This window comes from Melanostigma gelatinosum (assembly GCF_949748355.1).
Source record: "Melanostigma gelatinosum genome assembly, chromosome: 13".
Classification (NCBI taxonomy): Eukaryota; Metazoa; Chordata; class Actinopteri; order Perciformes; family Zoarcidae; genus Melanostigma; species Melanostigma gelatinosum.
The window spans coordinates 9,874,856-9,896,689 of NC_136646.1; the positions used below are offsets into that span (position 1 = coordinate 9,874,856).

Here is a 21,834-nt window from a genome sequence, read left to right on the forward strand (position 1 = left end):
GTGAGGAGGTAAGGAAACATGAGAACACCAGGACACACATGAGAACTCTGTCAAGCTACATATCAGACAAAGTGAACATCTTTTCTTCTACATAGCTGTCCTCAGTCTCATCTGCTTAACTTGGTCATGGAGGCATCAACATGTAATAGAGATGTTAAATTAACAGTGAAAACTCATCATAGCTTAATTTAACATCAGTATTCATAATTACACTTCATGTTTACTTCTCCTGATCTTTACCTCCTATAACAAGGTCCATAGGGGCATCTCAATGAATGAACATGTTATATTATATTATATAAGTGTTATTTACTGATTGTTTTCGTGTTGGAATAAATGTTAAATATTTAACTGCCAAGTAATAATGCGTGTTTCATACTTAAAGTTGTTTGCATTAAATCATACTGGGATGTTTGCTGAAATTGATAGGATGGCCCTACCTAGAACATGTTCCACCAGCCGCCACTGAACGTAACCATATATCAGACCTGATGTACGAGCCCCAAACAGAAATATGATTTTATCCTGTATGAACTCCACAGCTGTCTGCCATTAAAGATGCATCTGCACGCGTGTGTGTGTGTGCGCGCGTTTGGATTTCAGTCGTACAACCATGTTGTTTTAACAGGCTTCCCCATTGGTCTGAAAGTCATCTCTTGAACACGTAGCCAGTACGCAGTCCTTTGGAAGACCAGGAAAAAGTCCCTGACACACACACACACACACACACACACACACGCACACACTCCCATCAACCCTCCACGCCAGTCTTGTCTGGCCCTGGGTGTGCCCTTCACTAGCCCTCACTGCCCCAACAAGAGGCCTCATTTCTCAAGGAAGATCTCTTCAGCTCGAGGCCTCCCTCCCCCCAACACCCTGGTCCCAGCCCCCTTCAGACTGCACAAAGCCCCCATTGTGAGGCACAATGCTGGCCGCCCCCTCTGCCTTTCCCCTGTACCCTCTGCTCCGTTTCCCCCATAACTGTCCCGTCTGCCCGACTCCATCATTCACTGCTATTCAGTCTTCTTCACCTCCTGTCCTCTCTACGCTCTCTTCTTTATTCTTCAAACTCCACCACCGATCCTGTTGATCATGTCTGTAGCGGTCTGCCCTCTCTTATCCAAGCGTAGCCCTTTACCCCCCCCCCCCCCCACTATCCCCTTCAATATTAAGGCATTCAACGCCCCCCCCTTGTTTCTCCCAGCATGGCCCTCCCTCTTGTTCCAAGTCATTTTCCACTTCTGTGCCTGTTGTGTTTCCTCCTACATCCCCTTCTTGCTCTGCTGGTTCAGAGATATTTCATATCTAGGCTGTAGTTCACGTGTTCGATTAAAAATCTGAATGTAACTCTCTCTGCAGGGCCGTTTGTGTTTTAATACAATTCTGGTAATTTACAACTGTTAAACTCTGTCTCTTCAACAGAAAACAAGCTCAGTGAAACAGCTCCCGACAGTGCAGAACTGCCTTTGTCTCTCCACAAGTAATGAGGATATCATTTAATAAAGTGTAAAATGAATCCCCCCCAAAAAACAACTGCTGTTGAATATGGCACAGCAAGCACATACCAGAACATTTACTGCACCTACAGGTCTGGTCTAAAGATGTCCTCACCAACAGGACCCGTGAAGAACCTTGACCGCGAACGTTGCCCCAATTTCACCTCAAGTATTTCTTTCTTAAGCATGCGGGCGAACTGTAGATGTTTGACCACATGCAGCAAGTCCACCTCAGCTTCATGCTTTACACCAGAAACAGGCAGCAGCTCATGTTTTGTCGGTGTGACCCGTTCGTGTGCACGCTGTGCATGAATGTGGACTTACACACATCCTTCTCACAACCACATGCCTGAAGCACTTAAGCAGCGATGCCAGAAAATGGTTGCTCTATCCACACCAAATGAGTTTCACTCTGCCTTCTCTTTATTCCAAACTTTTTTTTTTGTTTTTTGAACATGTTGTGCCCACAGTGCCATCTGTGTTGCTTGAAAATCCTGACCGCGTGGGGTGGAGTCGCAAGACTGGCACTAATCTGACGAAGTCCCACTGCAGTATGTGCTTTTCTTATCTCTCTTTGTCAAGCTGCAAAACCAAAAGTCTGTCAGTCAAATTTGGTCTTGCCGGTTGGAAAAGCGTGCACACGATGCATGTCTGATGCTATACGGTGCCGGTGGTATGTGCAGAGCTATCGCAGGCATTCGCCTGCTGAGCAGCTCTGGTAAGGCCCGGGGGGTTTCTTGAGTAAGCTCAGATACAGTAACACTACTGTACAGTTCCACCTGGGTGTAAGTCGGCCTAATCTGTCTTCCTGGGAAACAGCCACGTGAGACAGAAACAGATAACTGACTGATGAAATGCAAAGACACAGACACAGAGAATCTGGAACTCTGGTGTGGCTAGTTGAGGGGTGAAATAAGAGAAAATGGGGACGCACTGTTTGTCAGTTAAACAGAGGCCTAACCATGGCAACCCTGGCTGCATCCTGACACGAAGGAGTGATGAGAAGGTGGACATTCCACACACTTGTCCTCCTGTGTTTCCTGGTCAAAAGGAGGCGAAGGAGGGAACAAAGCAAACGGAGCCACAGCAAAGCTTCCAGCAGGCCTGCGGTTTTGTATTTTTCATGTTAAGTGAAAGGCGACCGAAATGCCTTCAAGGAGGTGGGGGAATTTTCCCTCTTCAGTGTTTTCCAAGCCAGATCATTCTGGTTGAAAGAAAGAAAGAAAGAAAAAAGAGAGAAAAGGAGAAGACGGAGCAAACTAGCGAGCAAAGCAAAGAGAAGGGTGGAAATGAGAGAGGCCAGCTGCTCTCGTCACCGAGAGAAGAAAGGAAGCAATTATCAAACGGTAGGAGATCCGTAATAGTTTACAATCGCTGCGGAGTTAAACGATGCAGCTTTTCTCACCCTGAGCAGGACATTAGCCACGCTAAACAGACTGAAGGACGTTCAGTCAACAACACACACACACACACACACGTATAGACGGTGACGCACCCCTGCTCGGGGGTTAGGGGGGCTCGGACGACTGCGACGGTGACTCAGCTTGTAGGATTTAGCGCAGCGTGGTGTGGGAAGCTGGGACGGTGCTGACCTCATTCCACAGGCTGCTCGGCCCCCGGCCCCTTGTGAGAGGCCAGCAGTCCGAGAGAATGAACACCGGCGACGGGGGGAGAATGGTGGTACAAGAGAGGTGTCCCATGTCCAGGCCAACATCTCGCATTGTGAGGGTGAAAGGAGTGCTATATGTGACACGTGGTCCCCGCTCCGGCCCTGCTCACCCCGGGGCTCCAGCACACCGGTCAGACACACAAACTCCGGAGCTTTACAGCTGCGGAGGTCGACCAGACAATCAGTGACAATGTCACATCCAGGCTGGAGTATGTTGGGACAAATAAAAAGCCACGGGTAACATCGGCCAAACAGGCTATTTAAAGAATCAAATCCCTGAGAAACAAGAGGGAGAAAGAAGCTGAAGCTGTTGTTTTGGAGAGCAGAGAGGTTAAAGCTGTCCAAACACTGACAGACTGAGATACAGATTGTGCTTATTACAGCGGTTCTTCTACATCAGACACTCAAACACAACTAGTCAGACTTTGAGTGTGAAACAACTGCAGTTTGTGGCATGGACCAGGTTTGCAGTGCGTGTACAGGATGAAGAAGACAAGTCTCTCTATATATATTCTGTGCAGCAGGTCCAGTTAATGACAAACAATGCTGACAATGGTTGAACCTGTCGTCTCTCTTCGCCTGCTCATCTCTCTCTCTCTCTCTCTCTCTCTGAGTGTGCGCCCACAGAAAGCCCTCTCACCACCCACGCCATCAGGAGCTTTTTAGATCTCACCCTCGCCACCTGCAGCACATTACTCATATCTGAAGCAGAGAGAGATGCTGTCGTCCATCTCAGCGGGCAGCATTATGCTGATACACTGTGCTTAGACCACCGCTACAGGAGTACAGCAGCATTATGATGTCTCTTCGTGAGCAAACACTAACACGGGACGTACGGCTGCACAAATCTACTGCTCTTAAAAAAAACCACGTCGCTCGCTGTGAATTGAACTTGTATCTGAACGTGAACAGAGCCAGAGAGTTACATAAGAACAACACTTGCCAATAATATTGAAAACAAGTTTGGTATGAACAACGCAACTTAACACTTCAATCCTAAATCCTTTGCGACGCTGATGATGAGGATGAGCAGCCTCTAAATATAATGCAATTACCAATTAACCCAAGGACACCGGTGACACAGCTGGAAACCCCTGCCAGACAAGCGAGTCTTCTACATGACCCCCTTCGATGAACGCGGACCTCTCAGACGTAATCCGTGATGTCACATCCTCTCTGACCTGGTGACCTTTCACACACTGTCTTCACACACTAATCTCCCGGGCTATGCAGCCGAACCCCATTTGTGTCTCTCTGGAGATGACGACAACTGAAAGGTTACTTAATAATTCTAATATTTCATGAGGTGGCAGCGTGAAACGCTATAATTCACACCCTGGACGATCATCGTGACACAAGATTTTCCTAATCCTGTCAATTAAGACCAATAATTTGTAGTGTGGCGCTTTACAGAAGCGAGATTAAAAAAAAAGGGTCAATCGGAGGAAAACAAGTGTCCGTCATACCTTGAAGCATGCAGCGGTACGCCGCCTCAGAGATGGCATAGATGTGTGGCGGCATCTCGTGCCTCTTCTTCCCTCGGTACATCTCAATGATGTTCTCTGAATAGATGGGCAGGTTCTTGTAGGGGTTGATAACCACACAGAATAGGCCCGAGTATGTCTGCAATCAAACATACGAAACAGATTAATACACAGCAAGGAACAAAAGAGAGGCTTGCAGCTCAACATTTTGAACATCTATATATTCCAGAAATATAAAAAAACACAACTATATGCCATGCGTATTCAAATCCTGCTTGAAACAGGCTAAATGAACCAGAACCTGAAGTGGATATCAAGTTTCTATCTGTTTAAATCATCAAGTCTGCATACTATCAGTGAAGCAAGGCCCACTTTATTTGACATCATCATCGTGGTCATGCAGATAGATATAGAGCAGACTGATGAGAGAGTCAGACTATAAGTGAAACACTGAACAGACTCTCGTCTCCTGCGCAGCAACAATAAGAGTCCTAATAAGAGTGTTCAAATCAAACACGGCACGACACAATGTGAACAAAGAGCGGATGAATATTATGAAGACTCGTGCATTTGTGTAACTCGGAGATTTCTCCCCGGAGAGAGAGTGTGTGTGTGGTGTATGGTAACGCTTCTCGACTACGCTGCAGGCGGACTCGACCGGGCAGCAAGGCGGTCAGGAAAGAGTGAGAGAGGCTCTCTCTCACTCTGCAGATGCTGTCGGGGCTTTGCATTCCCTCTCCAGACAACACAGAGAAAGAGCCGCTTACTTTAATCATCGGCATGTTCGGCTGATCCTAGAGGCCTGTGCAAAGGCCCATATTGTACTCAGTGCTTTGCTTATTAAGAGAAAGCCTTAAAGGTGCTGAATTCACAATGAGCAGTGACAGAGCAGCAAACATCTATTCGCTGAGAGAAGATATCGTGGAGGCAGCTGTGGCGGAGGTCAGAGTGACAGACATGCTTGTTTGTTGGGTCTTCTTCTGGTGGCCGTGCGTGCGCTCTACAGTGACATGATTTCACGAGGAACACTTGCACTTCAAAGCTAAACAGTTCAAGAAAAGGACAATTAGAAGCATTGTCCGTAAACTGTTTAGCGATGAGGTTAAAGGTCGACTGCCTTGGAGGCACGTGTTCTCTACGGGCTGCAGTCAGTGATGAGCCACCGAGCTTCTGTTCCACGGAGCTTTGAGCTTCAAGAGCTGTCTGTTCTGCTGTCCTCTCCTTGTTACTCCCGCTGCCAAAGAATGGCATCACACCATCATCAAGTCAAAAGCAGATGGAATATTTAGATGTCCTGCGGTGATCTGTTCTTATCAAAGCATCAAAGATGGTGACATCTGCTTCGTGATTAAAACTACCGGTACATCCAAGGCCGAGCGGGGCGCCGTGCCACGAGTGACTCGGCAGCCGTAGATTCACAAAGCGGGCCCAGAGAGCAGACGGCGGATTGTAACCGTTACATAACAGCTCAGGTAGGGCCCTCAGTCAGCACCGAGCAACTGATGCCCGGTACCGCTGATACAGACGGGGGGGAAAAAACAAGAACGCAGACTGAAATGGAGAGCGGAGCAACGACTCGGCTGACAGAGCTCCCTCAGGTGCCAATCCGGCAGAGAGGCGGCGGTGCAAAATACAGTGAACCACCTTCTCAGCCCTCCTGTACATTGCTCCCAACCTGAGGGGAGGGAGGGAGGGAGGGAGAGCTGAATTTCTAACTCCCCACTCTCTTTTTTCGAGTCCAATGAAACATTTATTTCCCCCCTTATCTGGAAACTGGAGCTGCTATAAATAGGTGTGTTCTGTTCTCAGCTGGGGAGGCTGTAGGGAGCGATAGCTGGACTACAGGTCCAACGTGGACCGTCTCAGGCGGGCTAAAGGATTCAAGGGGTCATTGTCTATATGTGTATGATGATGATGATGATGATGCACGAACCGGCACAGAGGCGCTTAGTAGCCTCCATCGTTGAAGTGGAGCATCAGGGTTTTATTTATTTTCATTGCCAGAGAATTATAATCTCATCTCTAAAAATAACAACAGCGGTTGAATTTGACTTTTACCTTAAGCTAGAGGTCCCTTATTATTCCACCAATCAAATAAAAACAGCCTCAAAATAGAATAATTCAATACTTTCCACATGCTTGTTGACGGGCTGCTGGCGCTTCCCTTGCAGGAGTTATTGTTCAATCTCCTGCAGGATCAATGCAGCATAAATAACATTCACTCCCGCTGTTGCCAGCTAGCAGAGCACACGGCTAACTCCACGTATACGCCGCCTGCCAAACCGACGGGCCTGGCCCGGTCCAGGAAAGAGAAGGTGATATTTCCACTGTGAAATCAGACCCAGGGGAGGGCATGCCGTGGCCTAGTAATAGCTGAGCATCACACGGGGCAACAGCAGACACAACAGCCGACCCCATCTGCCATCTGTGATCAGTCAGGCAGCGTGCCTATACGTGGAGGCCGGAGACGGGCTCTCTGGGCGCCGTTGATCTGCGTGAGGAGACCTTGACCCCGGTTCACTCCGGTGATTTCATAACGGAGCTTGCGAATACTTCCGCCTGGGCTTTGAAATACGATCAATACCCCGAAATGCGTGGTATTAAATCACAGTGACAGCAGCAGCACACCTGCTGTTCTCGCAGCTTTAACAAGTTGGAAATTCTTGCTCGCTGAATTGTAGAGCGGTTGGGGGCCGTCAAAACGTGTACTGCAGTGCAGGTCATTCAAATGCAGTGTGGATTCGAGTCCTACGTGCTGGTGTTTGGCAAACAGAATGTCAAAGGTTACATCGGGGTCCTGCAAACGTCCAGCAGAAGGAGACCCCACGTGTGGCTTTAATTCAAACATGTAGAAACTCTCTCCGCAGGGTTCTGAGAATGATTGTTGTTTGCCACAAAGTCCATGTCATGATGGTCCAGGACCAGTGAGGCAGGCAAGAGGAGAGAAGCACAGCGAGTGAGGGAACGGGAGAGGAGAGGTGGTGAGGACATGACGAGCAGCAGCAGAGCTGATGTGGGCGGGCCGGCAGGAGACAGACAGACGGACGGACATTATATTATGTCTGCAGTAGATGTAGCTGAGCTCTGTAAGTCACATTCACTGGAAAACGTTTAGAGCATGGGGGGGGGGGGGGGGGGTTCTTCTTGTAAGAGCCAGCTGAATAGGGAGATTCTCTACCTGATAGAAAACCAGCACCGTCGGACACATGCTTTCAATTTCTCTGAGCCAAGGGGTGAATCAAGAAGCTCCAAAGCCAGTTCTGATCCACCAAAAGAGAAGAAACGGTGACACTGTGGTATTAGAGAGAAGATGAAGAAGAGGAGGGAAGTGGGATGGACTTCATCCGAGAGACAGCGGTGAGGTTATTTTATGTCTCGTGACGAAGATAAATTATAAGTTCTACAATTCCCTCTGCAGTCCCCGTCTCAGGTATGAACCAACCCACGTTCTATTCGTGGAAAACATGTCACTAACTGGGTCAAGATCACAACTAGACCATCACAACTAGACCATCACAACTAGAACATCACAACTAGACCATCACAACTAGACCATCACAACGAGACCATCACAACTAGACCATCACAACTAGAACATCACAACTAGAACATCACAACTAGACCATCACAACTAGACCATCACAACTAGACCATCACAACTAGAACATCACAACTAGACCATCACAACTAGACCATCACAACTAGACCATCACAACTAGACCATCACAACTAGACCATCACAACGAGACCATCACAACGAGACCATCACAACTAGACCATCACAACTAGAACATCACAACTAGACCATCACAACTAGAACATCACAACTAGACCATCACAACTAGACCATCACAACTAGAACATCACAACTAGACCATCACAACTAGACCATCACAACTAGACCATCACAACTAGAACATCACAACTAGACCATCACAACTAGACCATCACAACTAGACCATCACAACTAGAACATCACAACTAGACCATCACAACTAGACCATCACAACTAGACCATCACAACTAGAACATCACAACTAGAACATCACAACTAGAACATCACAACTAGACCATCACAACTAGACCATCACAACTAGACCATCACAACTAGTACATCACAACTAGACCATCACAACTAGACCATCACAACTAGACCATCACAACTAGACCATCACAACTAGTACATCACAACTAGACCATCACAACTAGACCATCACAACTAGAACATCACAACTAGACCATCACAACTAGACCATCACAACTAGACCATCACAACTAGACCATCACAACTAGACCATCACAACTAGACCATCACAACTAGAACATCACAACTAGACCATCACAACTAGACCATCACAACTAGACCATCACAACTAGAACATCACAACTAGACCATCACAACTAGACCATCACAACTAGAACATCACAACTAGACCATCACAACTAGACCATCACAACTAAACCATCACAGAGCAGCTCCTTCTGTAGTGAAATTGGATTCTGGGGCCGATGGCAACGCAGCGATTACATTTTGGACCACAGATGCCAGAGCTTTACTGAACTACTCCACAAGCTGAATACTTTTAAAAACGTTGGTCTTGTACTGCCATGTGTATGGGGGGAGGGGGGGGACTGAGCTGTTAAAACACTACTTTACCGTATGGTTGTCTTGCGATCTGGGTTGTAGCAACTGGCTCAGTCAACTGATGGTCAACTTGTAGACAGTGACAACGCGTCGGCACGTAAACAGCCTTTTCATATGTATCTGAATTAGTGCGTATCGAAAATGTCAAGGCTTAAAGGTGCTGCATTTGGGGCGAAACAGTGTCACGAAAAAGAGAGAGAGAGCGAGAGAAAGACATCTCTGGGATCACACACGGTCCAGCGGTCGGGGTACAGAGCAGGACAAACAAACTGAGAGCAGTGGTGTTTATGGAAGAGGCCTCTGGCTTTAGGTGAGGGAGAAGCTGTGTGTGGGGGGGGGGGGGGGAGGTAACGGTCTGTAACCCAGAGGCACTGAAGACAGACGATCAAGTGGAGGTGAAAGTCTGGCAATGGTTAAAAGACAAGCAAGGTCTGTCACGCATGCTGCGTGGCCATGTGTTCGGTCGGGATTCGTACAGAACTGCAGAAAGCTCAATGCCCTCTCTGTGCCCTGACAAATAACTAATATCAGAACTCAATTCTGACACAGGAGTGCCGAAGAGAGACGGCTAAAAGTTAAGACTAGTGGGCACACGAGCAGAAATACTGCCCATCATTTTTTTTTAAATTATAACAATAGGGGTGAAATTCAATCTACAGCTGTGAGAGGATCTGTGAGTTTTTAAGGTTAATCATTAACCCTGCGTGGAGAGCAGAAACCGTTACAGACGACACTCTTTGAAGGATCCAGGTGTAAGTCACTCACGTATATCAGCCCAGAGTAGTAGCGGTCCTTCAGGTTGTGCAGCACCGACGCCTCGTTCAGACAGGTGAGCTCGGCCATGTCCTCCACCTTGCTGAACTTGGGCGGGTTCATCTTCTGGATGTCGTCCTTGTTGACCACCGCCTTCTTGCCGTTCTCGGCCAGCTCCAGCAGCACCTCGTCGCCGCGCTCCTCCCGGATGCTGGCCGCCTCGAAGCCATTGCGCTCCGAGGGTATCCACACCAGCTTCTTGGCCGTCCAGTCGGCCTGCGTGGCTGGGTTGTAAACCACAGCCCGGTCCACGAACAGGTACCGCTCCGGGTCCTCTTGCCCACTGCGATGAGACATCTTACCAGGGCTTTACCGGAGCAACGTGGCCACCTGGAACAGACAGGGGGTGCAGGGATTGGTACACCTTAGACATCACAGGTAGGATATGAAACATCAGAAACACCTCATGCACCCTTGATCACTCTTTGTGCACTCAGTGGAATTATGATTTCCTTTTGCAACTACATATTTAACAACTGTATGAACAGTGACATTACAGACAGATCATTCTGTGTGATAGAAGTCATGCATTTATCACTTATATAATAAAACTCCTGGAGTAGCAAAGTAGCAAACGCACAGTGCATCCAGTTCAGAGCATGCCTCGTGATAGCCGGTGGCACAAGTTCAAAGTTAGACCGCACTCTAGGTGCGAGTGTAGGTCTGATGGTATGCACGAGGCCAATGCGCATAGTGCGTAGGCTTCAGCGCTCTCGCAGCAGATGCAGCGGGAGGGAGCGACGTCTTCTTCCAGAGAGCTGGCGGTATCGAAAATAAACCACCGTAGTTCAGAAAGGCTACAAGCTGCGCGCGTCTGTACAGACGGAGATTATTTAGCGGATAAAAGGACAACGCACAGAATGAACAGAAAGCCGCAGTGTGGGGGTTAAGTCGCTCCTGTGGTCCGGTTTACCAATATTAGGCTAATATCTGCGGTATTTTAAGCTAAACCTGCGCGACTGACATCGCGGTAGCAAACTAATGTAACGTTAGCCAAACTAGTGACGTTAACCGGAATGCGCACGACACGGTAAATTATGTTATAACGTCAAATAACGTCAGCTAAAAGTCCAGTTATCACCGGGAGAACGACCGTTATGATAAACAAAAACAATTAACTTGTCATTTAAAAAAAAATATATATATATATATATATATATTTTAATACTATCTGCAGCAATGTTTAACACAAATAAAAGTGTGACGTTACTCATTAAACTATAGCTTAACACAGCAAAATAGCACTTATTTTGTTATCGATTAGAGTTACCTCTTTATCTAACATGTGGGAAAATGAGTCAGCAAGGTTCCTCACATTTGAAAGTAGTCTGAGTTAATGTTTCCGAAATAATGACTACCGTTATAGTCAAAACTTTATCCAGGGAAACCTTAATCCTGAAGACTCACCCCCACCGCAGCTTCGTAACAGTTAATGTACCTAGTGTGTGTGTGTGTGCGCGTGTGTCGTTAGTCAGCGAAGCAGCAGTCCGATCCTGTTCACCAAGCAAGTCAGATCTCTCCTCCGGACGACGATGCGACCCCCGTGTGCGACTCGCTGCTCCACACAACTGAATGAAACGCAGGCACGTAACAGGGGCTCCGGTATGCGCCACATGCACAGTGCGCTGCCTCCACACAGAGCTACTACCTCCACACTGGGGCCCCTCCTCACCGGAGCGGACTCGGACCGTTGCTTGCTCCCGCCTACCACGGACTGAGCTCACATAGAGCCGGACCGAGCAGATCAATACGCCACACCGACTGCCTCCGAGATGACTCACTGGAGCAGAAATGTGTCACGTCTCTTTTAACTCACGAATTAAAACACGTTGATGACGAATTGCACGAGGACATTGTGCTTCAGTAAACGCTTTTTCAACAAAAAAAAATCTATCCCAAAAATATCTATGAATTGCACACAGCCCACTGGATGAAGCCCAGAAGCAATTGGGCTTTCACTTAGCGGGCTCCCCCCCCCCCACCCCTCTCCCGTCATTGGCTGAGAGAAACCAACCCTCCGATCTGTAAACCAATGACATGCATGCAACGATGATCGATATTGCAACTGTTGCTTACCTGCGTTACAAGTTAAAAAATAAAAAATAAGTACCTCACAAGTACCTTCTCATTCTCAACAAAATGTCATTTAACAATTTTTTTTAAAAAACTCTGAAAGACTGGCAATCGTACACCACTCTACCACAAACAAAAGCTTTGGTTTTTACACCGGCATTTTATTACAAATGGGAAAATCTCATAGAGGGGCAGGAGAAGCATGTAATTAAATAGCTGGTATACCAAATGCTGGGAAATATGTTGACGTCATGATGAAGTTTTACATCCAAAAACAAGAAAGGCATTGTATTGTTATGTACAATCAGTTCATGGAGGCTTCAGTGACCTCCTCTCCAGGCTGCTCCACCTCTCTTCTTCATCCCCCCTCCCCCCCCTCCTCCTCCACCTCTCCCTCCCCCTCCACCTCCTCTCCCGCCGCCATCTCCTCCTCTCACTTTCTTCCTCACACCGCTTGCTTGTTCTGTGTCATCCTGGTCTGCATCTCCTCCTCTGGGCCTTTTCCTTTTCTCACCTTGCTCCTTCATTTCCTGAGGAAGACACATTTTTTTCAATATACAATCCAGATATGACATCCATCTTTCAGTAGTTCCCAATCCTCCCCTGACCACTCACCAGCCTGGCAAACCTCTGGGCCTCGCTCACCCTCTCCACCAACATCATCACCTCATCCTCCTGGGTAGGGAAGGCAGGAAGCTTCTTCCCAATCAGGCTTTCGATCCGCTGGAAAAGCTCCACGTCATATCTGAAGGAACACAACGTGTCAGCTTGATGCAGTCACAGTTTTTTTTTTGCAACGCATTAGAAAAACAACAGCTGAGAACACGTTCTTACTGAGTGACAAAAGTGATGGATTTCCCAGCTCGCCCTGCTCTGGCTGTTCGTCCGACTCTATGGATGTAGTCCTATGAGGGCAGACAGATCCACAGGGCCGATCAAAATCCACTCAAACTCATGAAACCACCGAACAAACTGGCAGCGCTGAACACCAGCGCCTACGCACCTTGGAGTGGGTGGGGATGTCGTAGTTGATGACGCAGTCGACATGAGGAATGTCCAGTCCTCTGGACGCCACGTCCGTCGCCAGCAGCACCGACCGAGACTTGGACTTGAACTTGTTCAGCGCTCCAAGACGTTTGTTCTGAGCAACAGATGGAGGAAGATCCAGAGAGTCAATTTAGCGTTTACTCAAAAGGCCCATTGCAGCATGCGAGTATAAATATGCACCATATGAATAATGTAGAAACGTTGCCTTATGGTTTGGCTGTACCAGCATGCACTCACACACTCTGTGCTCTCATGTCAGAGTTGGTAAAGTTTGTAAAGTTGCATTACTGTACGGCATTAAACCAGAAGAGGGCGCTGTTCTACCAGCCTAAATAGAGCCAAAGCTACTAGACATTCACACCGTGGCTGTAAAAAGGATGAGTAAAGGGCCGGGGTTTGTCCTCGTCAGAAAAGATCTCTACTGTGACAGATCATTTAAATGTAGTTTAACAACAGCTTCAAACACGGCTCATCAGCGTATGATGATCTGTTGATGTTTAGGTTACACAGACTTCTCATCCCTAAAAAAAACAATTCTTGATTCATCGTCTATAGAACGTCAGCTTGAACAAAACAAACCAACATGTTTTTTAAGCCATCAAAATAGTTTCATTTTCTATCGATTGACGAATCGATTCATCAGTTAAACATTGTAAAAGATTTCTACTGTAAGCTGCGGGCAGTGCACAGCTCTGCACTGGTGTTGGTAACGAGTGAATGAACGATTGTGTTTGGAAGAAGAAAAGACTCGGCATCAGCAACATTCTTCAAGCTTCATCAAACAGCGAGAAGCAGAGCATGCAAAAAAGGTACTTGTGCAACACCGTCCTGTTGTCAAACCATTACATCATCATCGATGACAATGAGGACACATGTTTGCATGGATTGGTCTGAGTTATGAGAAAAGGCCGTGTGTGTTTGAAGGTCTACCTGACTCATCTGGCCGTGAAGAGGGATGGCAGTGATGCCGAGGTTCCTTAACAACAGCGCCACCCGCTGGGCATTGTTACACGTGCTGCAGAAAATCATGAACGCGTTGCCGGCCAGCTCGTTCAGGATGGACACCAGGTAACAGTCCTGCCAGAGAACACACACACACGCACAGAAAACGGAGTCAGAAACGCCAATAACACAATTATAACGGGAGTGTGACGTTCAGCGGAGGGGGGGGGGGGGATCAGGCATTAAAACATGTAAGCAGAATGTGCCGTACCTTGTACTTCGATGGTATGAAGACGTAATACTGCTGTAGTTTGTCTACGGTAGAGTACTTGGTGGACACCATACACTTCACAGGATCTTTCAGAGCTGCTCTCTGTAGCTTCTGGACCTGTAGCCAAATGAAAGAATGTCAGTGAAAGAGAAACGCGAAGTCGGCTCCACAAGTGGTGGACCGCGCTGGTGTCTGCTCATTCGTTTTCAGCACGATAAACACTAGGGGTCACGTGCTGCTCAGTATTGACCAGTGTTTATTTCTACCTTTTTGGTCATAGTGGCAGAGAACAAGTAGGTGCGCCGATCTCTGGGAATCACCTTTAAGATTTTATCCACCTGACAAAAAAAGAGAGAAAACTGACTTTAAGGAACTTTAAATACCGACTCGGGGTTGAATGGATGTTTGCGTTCCTGAGATATTGCATTCATGAGAATGGGCGGACGGACAGGAAAACATAATTACAATGCCTCATAGTGTCACACTGCAGGGGAAACAGTAGCACAGACATCAATAACTCACCTCAGTCTCAAAGTCCATGTTGAGGATTCTGTCTGCTTCGTCCATGACCAGGAACTTCAGCGCTCGTAGGGAGAAGCCCTTCGTGTTCTCCATGTGGTCGATCAACCGACCAGGTGTGGCTGTAACATATTTGGTTATCTTCATCAAATTGATGCTAAAACAAAAAAATGTGTTACAGCTTTAGACGGTTTGATTTCTTGGTCTTACCAATAACTATGTGTGGTTTCTTAGCCAACACCAGTGACTGCGACATCATGTCGATTCCTCCGACTATGACAGCTGCAACAGAAAAGAAGCTTTAGGAACAGAACCACAGAAAGTGATCGGCCTCGTTGCAAAACCGGTCATTAACCGCGAATGGACACTCACCACACTTAACACCGATGCTCGAGCCCAGGGCCTCAAACTGCTCGGCGATCTGAAAGGCCAGCTCCCTGGTGGGGGTGAGGACGAGGGTGTGGAGCCTCTGGGGCGAACCCAGCAGGGACTGCAGGATGGGCAGAGCGAAGGCACCCGTCTTTCCGGAACCAGTCTCCGCCAGGCCGATGATATCTTTCCCTGCAGGTACAGACAGATGTCATACAAGTTATGTGTATTGAGCGGTGGAAGAAAGCAACCGAAGCACAATTTAGTGCTATTGCAAATTCGGCCCACACACGGCAGTGTTCGGGAGGAAGTGACGAGTTGCTGACGCTGTGCTGCTGTTTTCCCTCCAATTTGCCTGTCACCTGATCCAGCTCACTTGTGCATAGTGTCTGTTTCACCCTCTTTTTTCTAGTTTTAATTGATCTACTAATAGTACGATGTCAGCCAACACGTACTAGAAGTTTTTTAGAACTTTTTTATAACTAGAACTGTTTTTGCATTGATCTGCTATGGCTTCACTCACCCCTCCATCCGACTGTGTCAGCTGCGCCCGCCTGGTGGATAAAATCACAGAGTTGGAGGGAAGAATATCCACGCTCTACAGGATCCAGTATGCCGAGAGCCTCATGGACACCATCATTTTCGGTCCATCACAGACTGACACAGCCAGCGACCGCGTGCATGAGTCCATCGCTTCCAGTCCTGCTGCCGCGGCACCTCCTCCGGTCGCAGCTCCTGAGGCCTCCTGGCTACGGCTCGGAGCTAAGCCCAAAGCCCTGGTCAGCTCTACTCCATCACATCACGAGCCCTGGTCCCTGGTCTGTGCTCGCGGCAGCCGGAGAGGGAGACGCTCATCTCCTACACCCCATGGCTTCGATGTCCAGCTGAAGAATGGATTTAACGCCCTTGCCCTGCGCGAGTTCCCTCCTCTGACTACGGACTCCCAGCTTCCTACATCATCCCAGCTGCCGCCTCGGGGGACCCACAGCCCCGGGTCCACCGACATCCCTACGCCAGTCATTCCTGAGCCCTCCTCTCGCCCCAGGACACGCCGCTCAATACCGTGCTTTACACCAGCACCGCGGCGAGCTTCGGTCGCCCGTTCTCTCAGTCCTTGCTCGTCTGCTCCGCCACCACTGGTTGAATCCTCGCCTCCATCCACGCGTATTACACGCGCAGTGTTGCCGCCTCGTCCCCTCTTCGCCCCGACGACGCTGATAGTCGGGGACTCAATCATCAGGAACACCCGTTTCTTCAACGCGGAGACACACTGCTTCCCCGGAGCAACGGCTCCAGACATCCTGCTGACACTGCCTGGCCTGATGCGCGCCCTCCCGTCTTCCATTCGGCGAATTATCGTTCATGTGGGAATCAACGATACAGCCCTCCACCAGTCCGAGTTGACCAAGATGGATTTTACAAATCTTTTAAGCTTTTTAAACAGCTGTGGACTGTCTGTTTTTATCAGTGGTCCAAGTCCAACACTCGGCCGTGGATCACAGCAGTTCAGCAGAGTCCTCAGCCTCCACACCTGGCTCCAGGCCGCCTGCAGGACCAACAACGTGAGCTTCATTGACAATTTTAATCTGTTTTGGGGCCGCTCTTCCGCTTTTAAGAAGGATGGTATTCATTTTAACAAGCTGGGTAGCCGCCTGCTAGCGGCTAATTTACAGTATGCTGTTCACTCCCATTCACATGATTGACTGTTTACACCTGGATCCCCTGTCCGCTGTCACTCTTCCTCTACGATAATTCATCAGCCGCATTCATCCCCTACAAGCAACACCAGCTCCCCCTGGCGGCATGGAGGATCTCCAGCCTCTAACGTAACTTCCACTCCACGACCCATGAGCATTCCCGTGAGAATCACAGACTCGCGCTCACGCCCTAGTTATGGTCGGTTTCGAGGTGCTGCACGAGTGATCCGTCCTATTGCACATACCCCCAAAGCTTCCTGTGCTGATGACGACACAGTGTCTTCCCCCATCAAAATGTGTGATTAATGCACGCTCTATAACAAACAAGGCTCACATTTTAAATGACTTGTTCACAAGTCATAATTTGGCTTTTTTATTTCTGACCGAGACCTGGCAACAGAATATGGAATGCATCCATTTCAATGAACTCTGCCCTGTGGACTGTTCTTATGTTGGGACACCGCGTCTGACAGGCCGCGGTGGAGGCCTCGCCGTGGTCTGGAAGAATCAGTTTTCCTGCCACTTGGGGAGCACAGAATCCTATGCTACTTTTGAACTACAGCTGACTAAAGTGGGCCGGCAAAAGCAGTTTTACTGTTTTTTAATTTACCGACCTCCAGGTCCTGCTGGTCAGTTTTTATCAGAATTCACAGACTTTCTGACCTCTATTATCAAGCTAGACAAAGTGCTTCTGGTTGGTGATTTTAATCTGCATATCAATGATACCACAGACTGTATAGCTACTGAGTTTCTCAATATTACTGAATCTTTTAATTTCACGCAACATGTTTCTGGCGCCACTCACAGGGGTGGTCACACCTTGGACCTTGTGTTTTCTCTGGGTCTTGATATTGATAATACCCGTTGTGAGGACCTATTGATCAGTGACCATAAATGTATTTTCTTTGATCTTTCTGTCAATGCTGACCCCTTGTGTCTGAAACAAACATTCCACTCACGCATTATTACTCAGAGTACAGCTGATCAGTTCTCGATGCACTTCTGCTGTGACTTTTACACAAATCTCAATGATGTTGAACACTTGATACAGTCATTTAATGAACATTGCACCACTTTGCTGGATAAAGTGGCACCTCTTAAGGAAAGGACCAGGGCTGCCTATAACACTACTCCGTGGATGACAGAAGCTGTGTGCAGCGTGAGACAGAAGTGTCGCAGGGCAGAGCGGCTCTGGAAAGCTACTGGGCTAGAAGTGCATCGTTTATATCTCAAAGACCTAAGAGTTTCTTTTAATACCACAGTAAAGGAAGCTAGAACTGCTTATTTTGCCAACCTAATCTCTTCTTCAAAGAAAAATCCCAAGATTCTGTTTGACACAATTAGAGGAATTGTTTCACCACCTGTCTCCACTGTACCATGCTATTCTGTTGACGATTGCAACAAATTCCTGATCTATTTTAATGATAAGGTAACAGGTATTAGGTCTGGCATTCGGCCTGGGATCTGTTCGGCTACTTGTAGCTCCTCGCAATCTCCTGCTGTTATGGGCTCTTTCCAGCCTATCAGCCTTCAAGACCTGATGGACTTAATTAACAAAACAAAGCCATCATCTTGCCCTCTGGATATAATACCATCCTCTCTATTTAAGAACGTTCTGTTAACTATTGGCCCTGCAGTAACATCTATTGTCAATTCCTCATTGTCTACAGGAATTGTCCCTTCCTATTTCAAACATGCCACTATCCAGCCCATATTAAAGAAACCTAACTTAGATCCAGCTTTGCCCATGAACTACAGGCCCATATCAAAACTGCCTTTCCTGTCCAAACTTTTAGAGAAAGTGGTGGCCAAACAACTTACTGCTGCACTGGAGAGGCACAACATGTACGACAAGTTCCAGTCTGGGTTTCGTAAGCAACACTCTACTGAAACCGCTCTCCTGAGGGTTTCAAATGACATTCTCATGTGTGCTGATGCAGGTGACTGCTCTGTGTTAGTTCTTCTGGACCTAAGTTCTGCATTTGACACTGTAGACCAGGGGTGTCAAACATACGGCCCGCGGGCCGGACCCGGCCCGCCACGTCATTTTATGTGGCCCGCGAATCCGCCAGCAAAAAAAAAAAAATAATAATTTTTTTTTTTTTTTTTTTACAAAAATTTAAAGTTAGATGTGAAAATAAAAATATCCCCATGGTCGAAATTATGAGATAGAAAGTCGAAGTGATGAGATGGCATGTTGTCTGTGTGCCGACATTAAAACTATCACAACAGGTGGACAGGAGATGCAACAGCCCATAAAGAGGATTTCCAACAAGTTTCTCAACATGCGTACTTCTCTGTACTGAAACGTCATCAGTCTCAGCCCAAGTACTGTTCCAATTCAAAGTTCACATCGAGCCAAGCACGGCCCTAATGCCCGGATGTGGCTCGCTCTGCCCATTTTACCCGGGATGCATCGGAGGTGACTTGTCTGTACTTGGGACAGCCAAATATCCCAGAATGCATTTTGCACCAGCAACAGGAAACAATGGCGGAGGAGAAATCACACAACTGGAAGTACGTGTTGTGGAAGTCACAGATATCCCGGGAAACTAAACTAACTATGTTAGGAGTACCGTAGTTACATTTACACCGTCTTACATTTACAACCGGCCCTTTGAGGGCGACCGTGATGCTGATGTGGCCCCAGAGTGAAAATGAGTTTGACACCCCTGCTGTAGACCATGACATCCTGATTAAGAGGCTACGTGATTGGGTGGGCATAACTGGCATAGCGTTAGACTGGTTTACATCTTACCTCAGTGACAGAAGTTTCAATGTCTCTGTGGGTGCTTTTGTGTCTGTTACCTCTCCACTGTCTTGTGGTGTACCGCAGGGCTCGGTTCTGGGGCCTCTGTTATTTTCCCTTTATCCGTTACCTTTGGGACCGATCATAACAAGCTATAATGTGTCCTATCACTTATATGCAGACGACATCCAACTTCATCTGTCATTCAAACCCAGCGAGGCATTCACATTAACTAGGCTCCTGGACTGTGTCAATGCCATCAGAGACTGGACGGCAGAAAACTGCCTGCAACTCAACGACTCTAAGACGGAGGTCCTAGTTATTGCTCCAGAGGAGTTTGTCCCCATGATCAGGCAGATTATTAGTCCACTCTCCTCTGCTTCCCATTGCAACCTGCGCAATCTTGGGATTTTCTTTGATCGCTCCATGTCATTTGACCCTCATGTTAAGCAGCTGTCCAGGTCATGTTTCTTCCATCTAAGAAATATCAGTAAACTGAGATCTGTATTATCAACGCCTGAATTAGAAATGATCATACACACATTTATCTCCTCTCGCATTGACTACTGCAACTCACTTTTCACATCACTCAGTGTATCTGCTCTTAACCGTCTGCAGGTCATCCAAAATGCTGCCGCCAGATTACTCACCAGGACAAACCGACGGTCTCACATCACCCCCGTACTCCGATCTCTCCACTGGCTTCCTGTAGCATCTCGGATACACTTCAAAATTCTCACCATCACTTACAGAGCACTTCACGGTCAGGCTCCGACTTATGTAGCTGATCTACTTCGCCCCTATTCACCCGCCCGCACTCTCAGGTCAAATGCTCTAGGTCTTCTGTCAGTCCCACGCACACGATTTAAGACCCGTGGTGACCGAGCCTTTGAGGCAGTGGCCCCGAGGCTCTGGAATGCTCTGCCTGCAACTCTACGCCTCGCAGATACTGTGGATACTTTTAAAAGCCAGCTAAAAACCCACCTGTTTAGGCTGGCGTTTGTGTAAAAGTAAACCCATGTCCTAGACCTGCTCTTAACATTTGTTTTACATTTTTATTTTATTTTTATTTTATTCTTTAACATTTTTTATTCACTCTGTGTATGTAATTTATTGACCCTAGGGTCACATTGTGTTTTTTATGCTTTTAAATGTCTGCTCTGTTAAGCACTTTGTGATAGTACTGTCTGTGAAAAGCGCTATATAAATAAAATTCATTCATTCATTCATTGCTATACTAGGTACTGTTGCTCTTATGCAACATATCTCAATGCTTCTTCCACCACTGGTTTTGAGGGTCAGCACGTTTGAACACACACACACAAAGTGGCACTGGCAGCAGCCTCTTCTGATGGAGACCGTAGACAGAAAGAGGTTTCTGGGATCACTCACCTTGCAGGGCTAGCGGTATAGCTTCTACCTGGATCTTTGTTGGAATCTTCCATCCCAGCTGATCACACGCCTCACACAGAACCTCGGTAACACCCTGATGGACGGAGAAGACACAGAGCAGAGACCGTTGAAAGTTGCCGACACTGTTTTGCTACCAGATCACAACGTCGTCAGATAACAGGTATTTAATTAAAATACAAGTGCTGCTGCTACTACTAGCTTAGTTTAGCTAGCTCAATGCTGCTGCTTGTTGTTGATAAAATGGCGTCGCTTCCTCGCTCTCTGTGAGGTGAACCTACCAAATCCTTGAAGGTCTTCACTGCCTCCTTGTTTTCGCCGCTGTCAAGAGGACCATCAACATCATCGCTCCTCGAAATTTGGAGTGTTTCGTCTGTGTTTGGCTTCACGCTTTCCACAGCGTCGTCCGCCATGCTTTTAGTCCCAACGTGTCGTCAGCCCCGGAATGCGCAGATGCGAATAATCGCGCTGAAGCCGCACTGCATGATGGGATTTGTTGTTCTTATACGCACACACTGAAGGCGCCACAAAACCATTAGGAATATTAAATTACTGACTGCTGGAATTTAGGGAAATCTTTCCCAGATATACAGCATCCAGACAAGAATTGCTAAAATATGTGTAATTATGTTATCCATGTATTGTCTCCT

The 21,834-nt window shown here is 47.5% G+C and overlaps 2 protein-coding genes across 3 annotated transcripts in view; both read right to left on the reverse strand.

The window, feature by feature from the left end:
* Window positions 1-11,651, reverse strand: part of LOC306786825 (myosin-10) — a 44,853-nt gene extending 33,202 nt beyond the window's left edge. For both annotated transcript variants that reach the window (XM_079281708.1, XM_079281707.1), the window contains exons 1-3: window positions 11,546-11,651; window positions 10,060-10,437; window positions 4,632-4,788 (exon numbers count right to left, since the gene is read on the reverse strand). In XM_079281708.1, the coding sequence (XP_079137834.1) occupies window positions 4,632-4,788; window positions 10,060-10,404 (502 nt within the window). In that variant the 5' untranslated portion in view covers window positions 10,405-10,437; window positions 11,546-11,651. The remainder of the gene's footprint in view (window positions 1-4,631; window positions 4,789-10,059; window positions 10,438-11,545) is intronic.
* Window positions 11,652-12,339: 688 nt separating this feature from the next.
* On the reverse strand, window positions 12,340-21,601 carry ddx47 (DEAD (Asp-Glu-Ala-Asp) box polypeptide 47). Its single transcript, XM_079282105.1, has 12 exons — window positions 21,466-21,601; window positions 21,167-21,260; window positions 15,332-15,520; window positions 15,170-15,241; window positions 14,963-15,081; window positions 14,707-14,778; window positions 14,441-14,557; window positions 14,158-14,304; window positions 13,184-13,321; window positions 13,015-13,085; window positions 12,796-12,925; window positions 12,340-12,710 (listed from the first exon to the last, which is right to left on the reverse strand). The coding sequence occupies exons 1-12, from the start codon at window positions 21,595-21,597 to the stop codon at window positions 12,501-12,503; spliced, it is 1,491 nt and encodes a 496-aa protein (XP_079138231.1). The 5' UTR covers window positions 21,598-21,601; the 3' UTR covers window positions 12,340-12,500.
* Window positions 21,602-21,834: the final 233 nt, after the last annotated feature.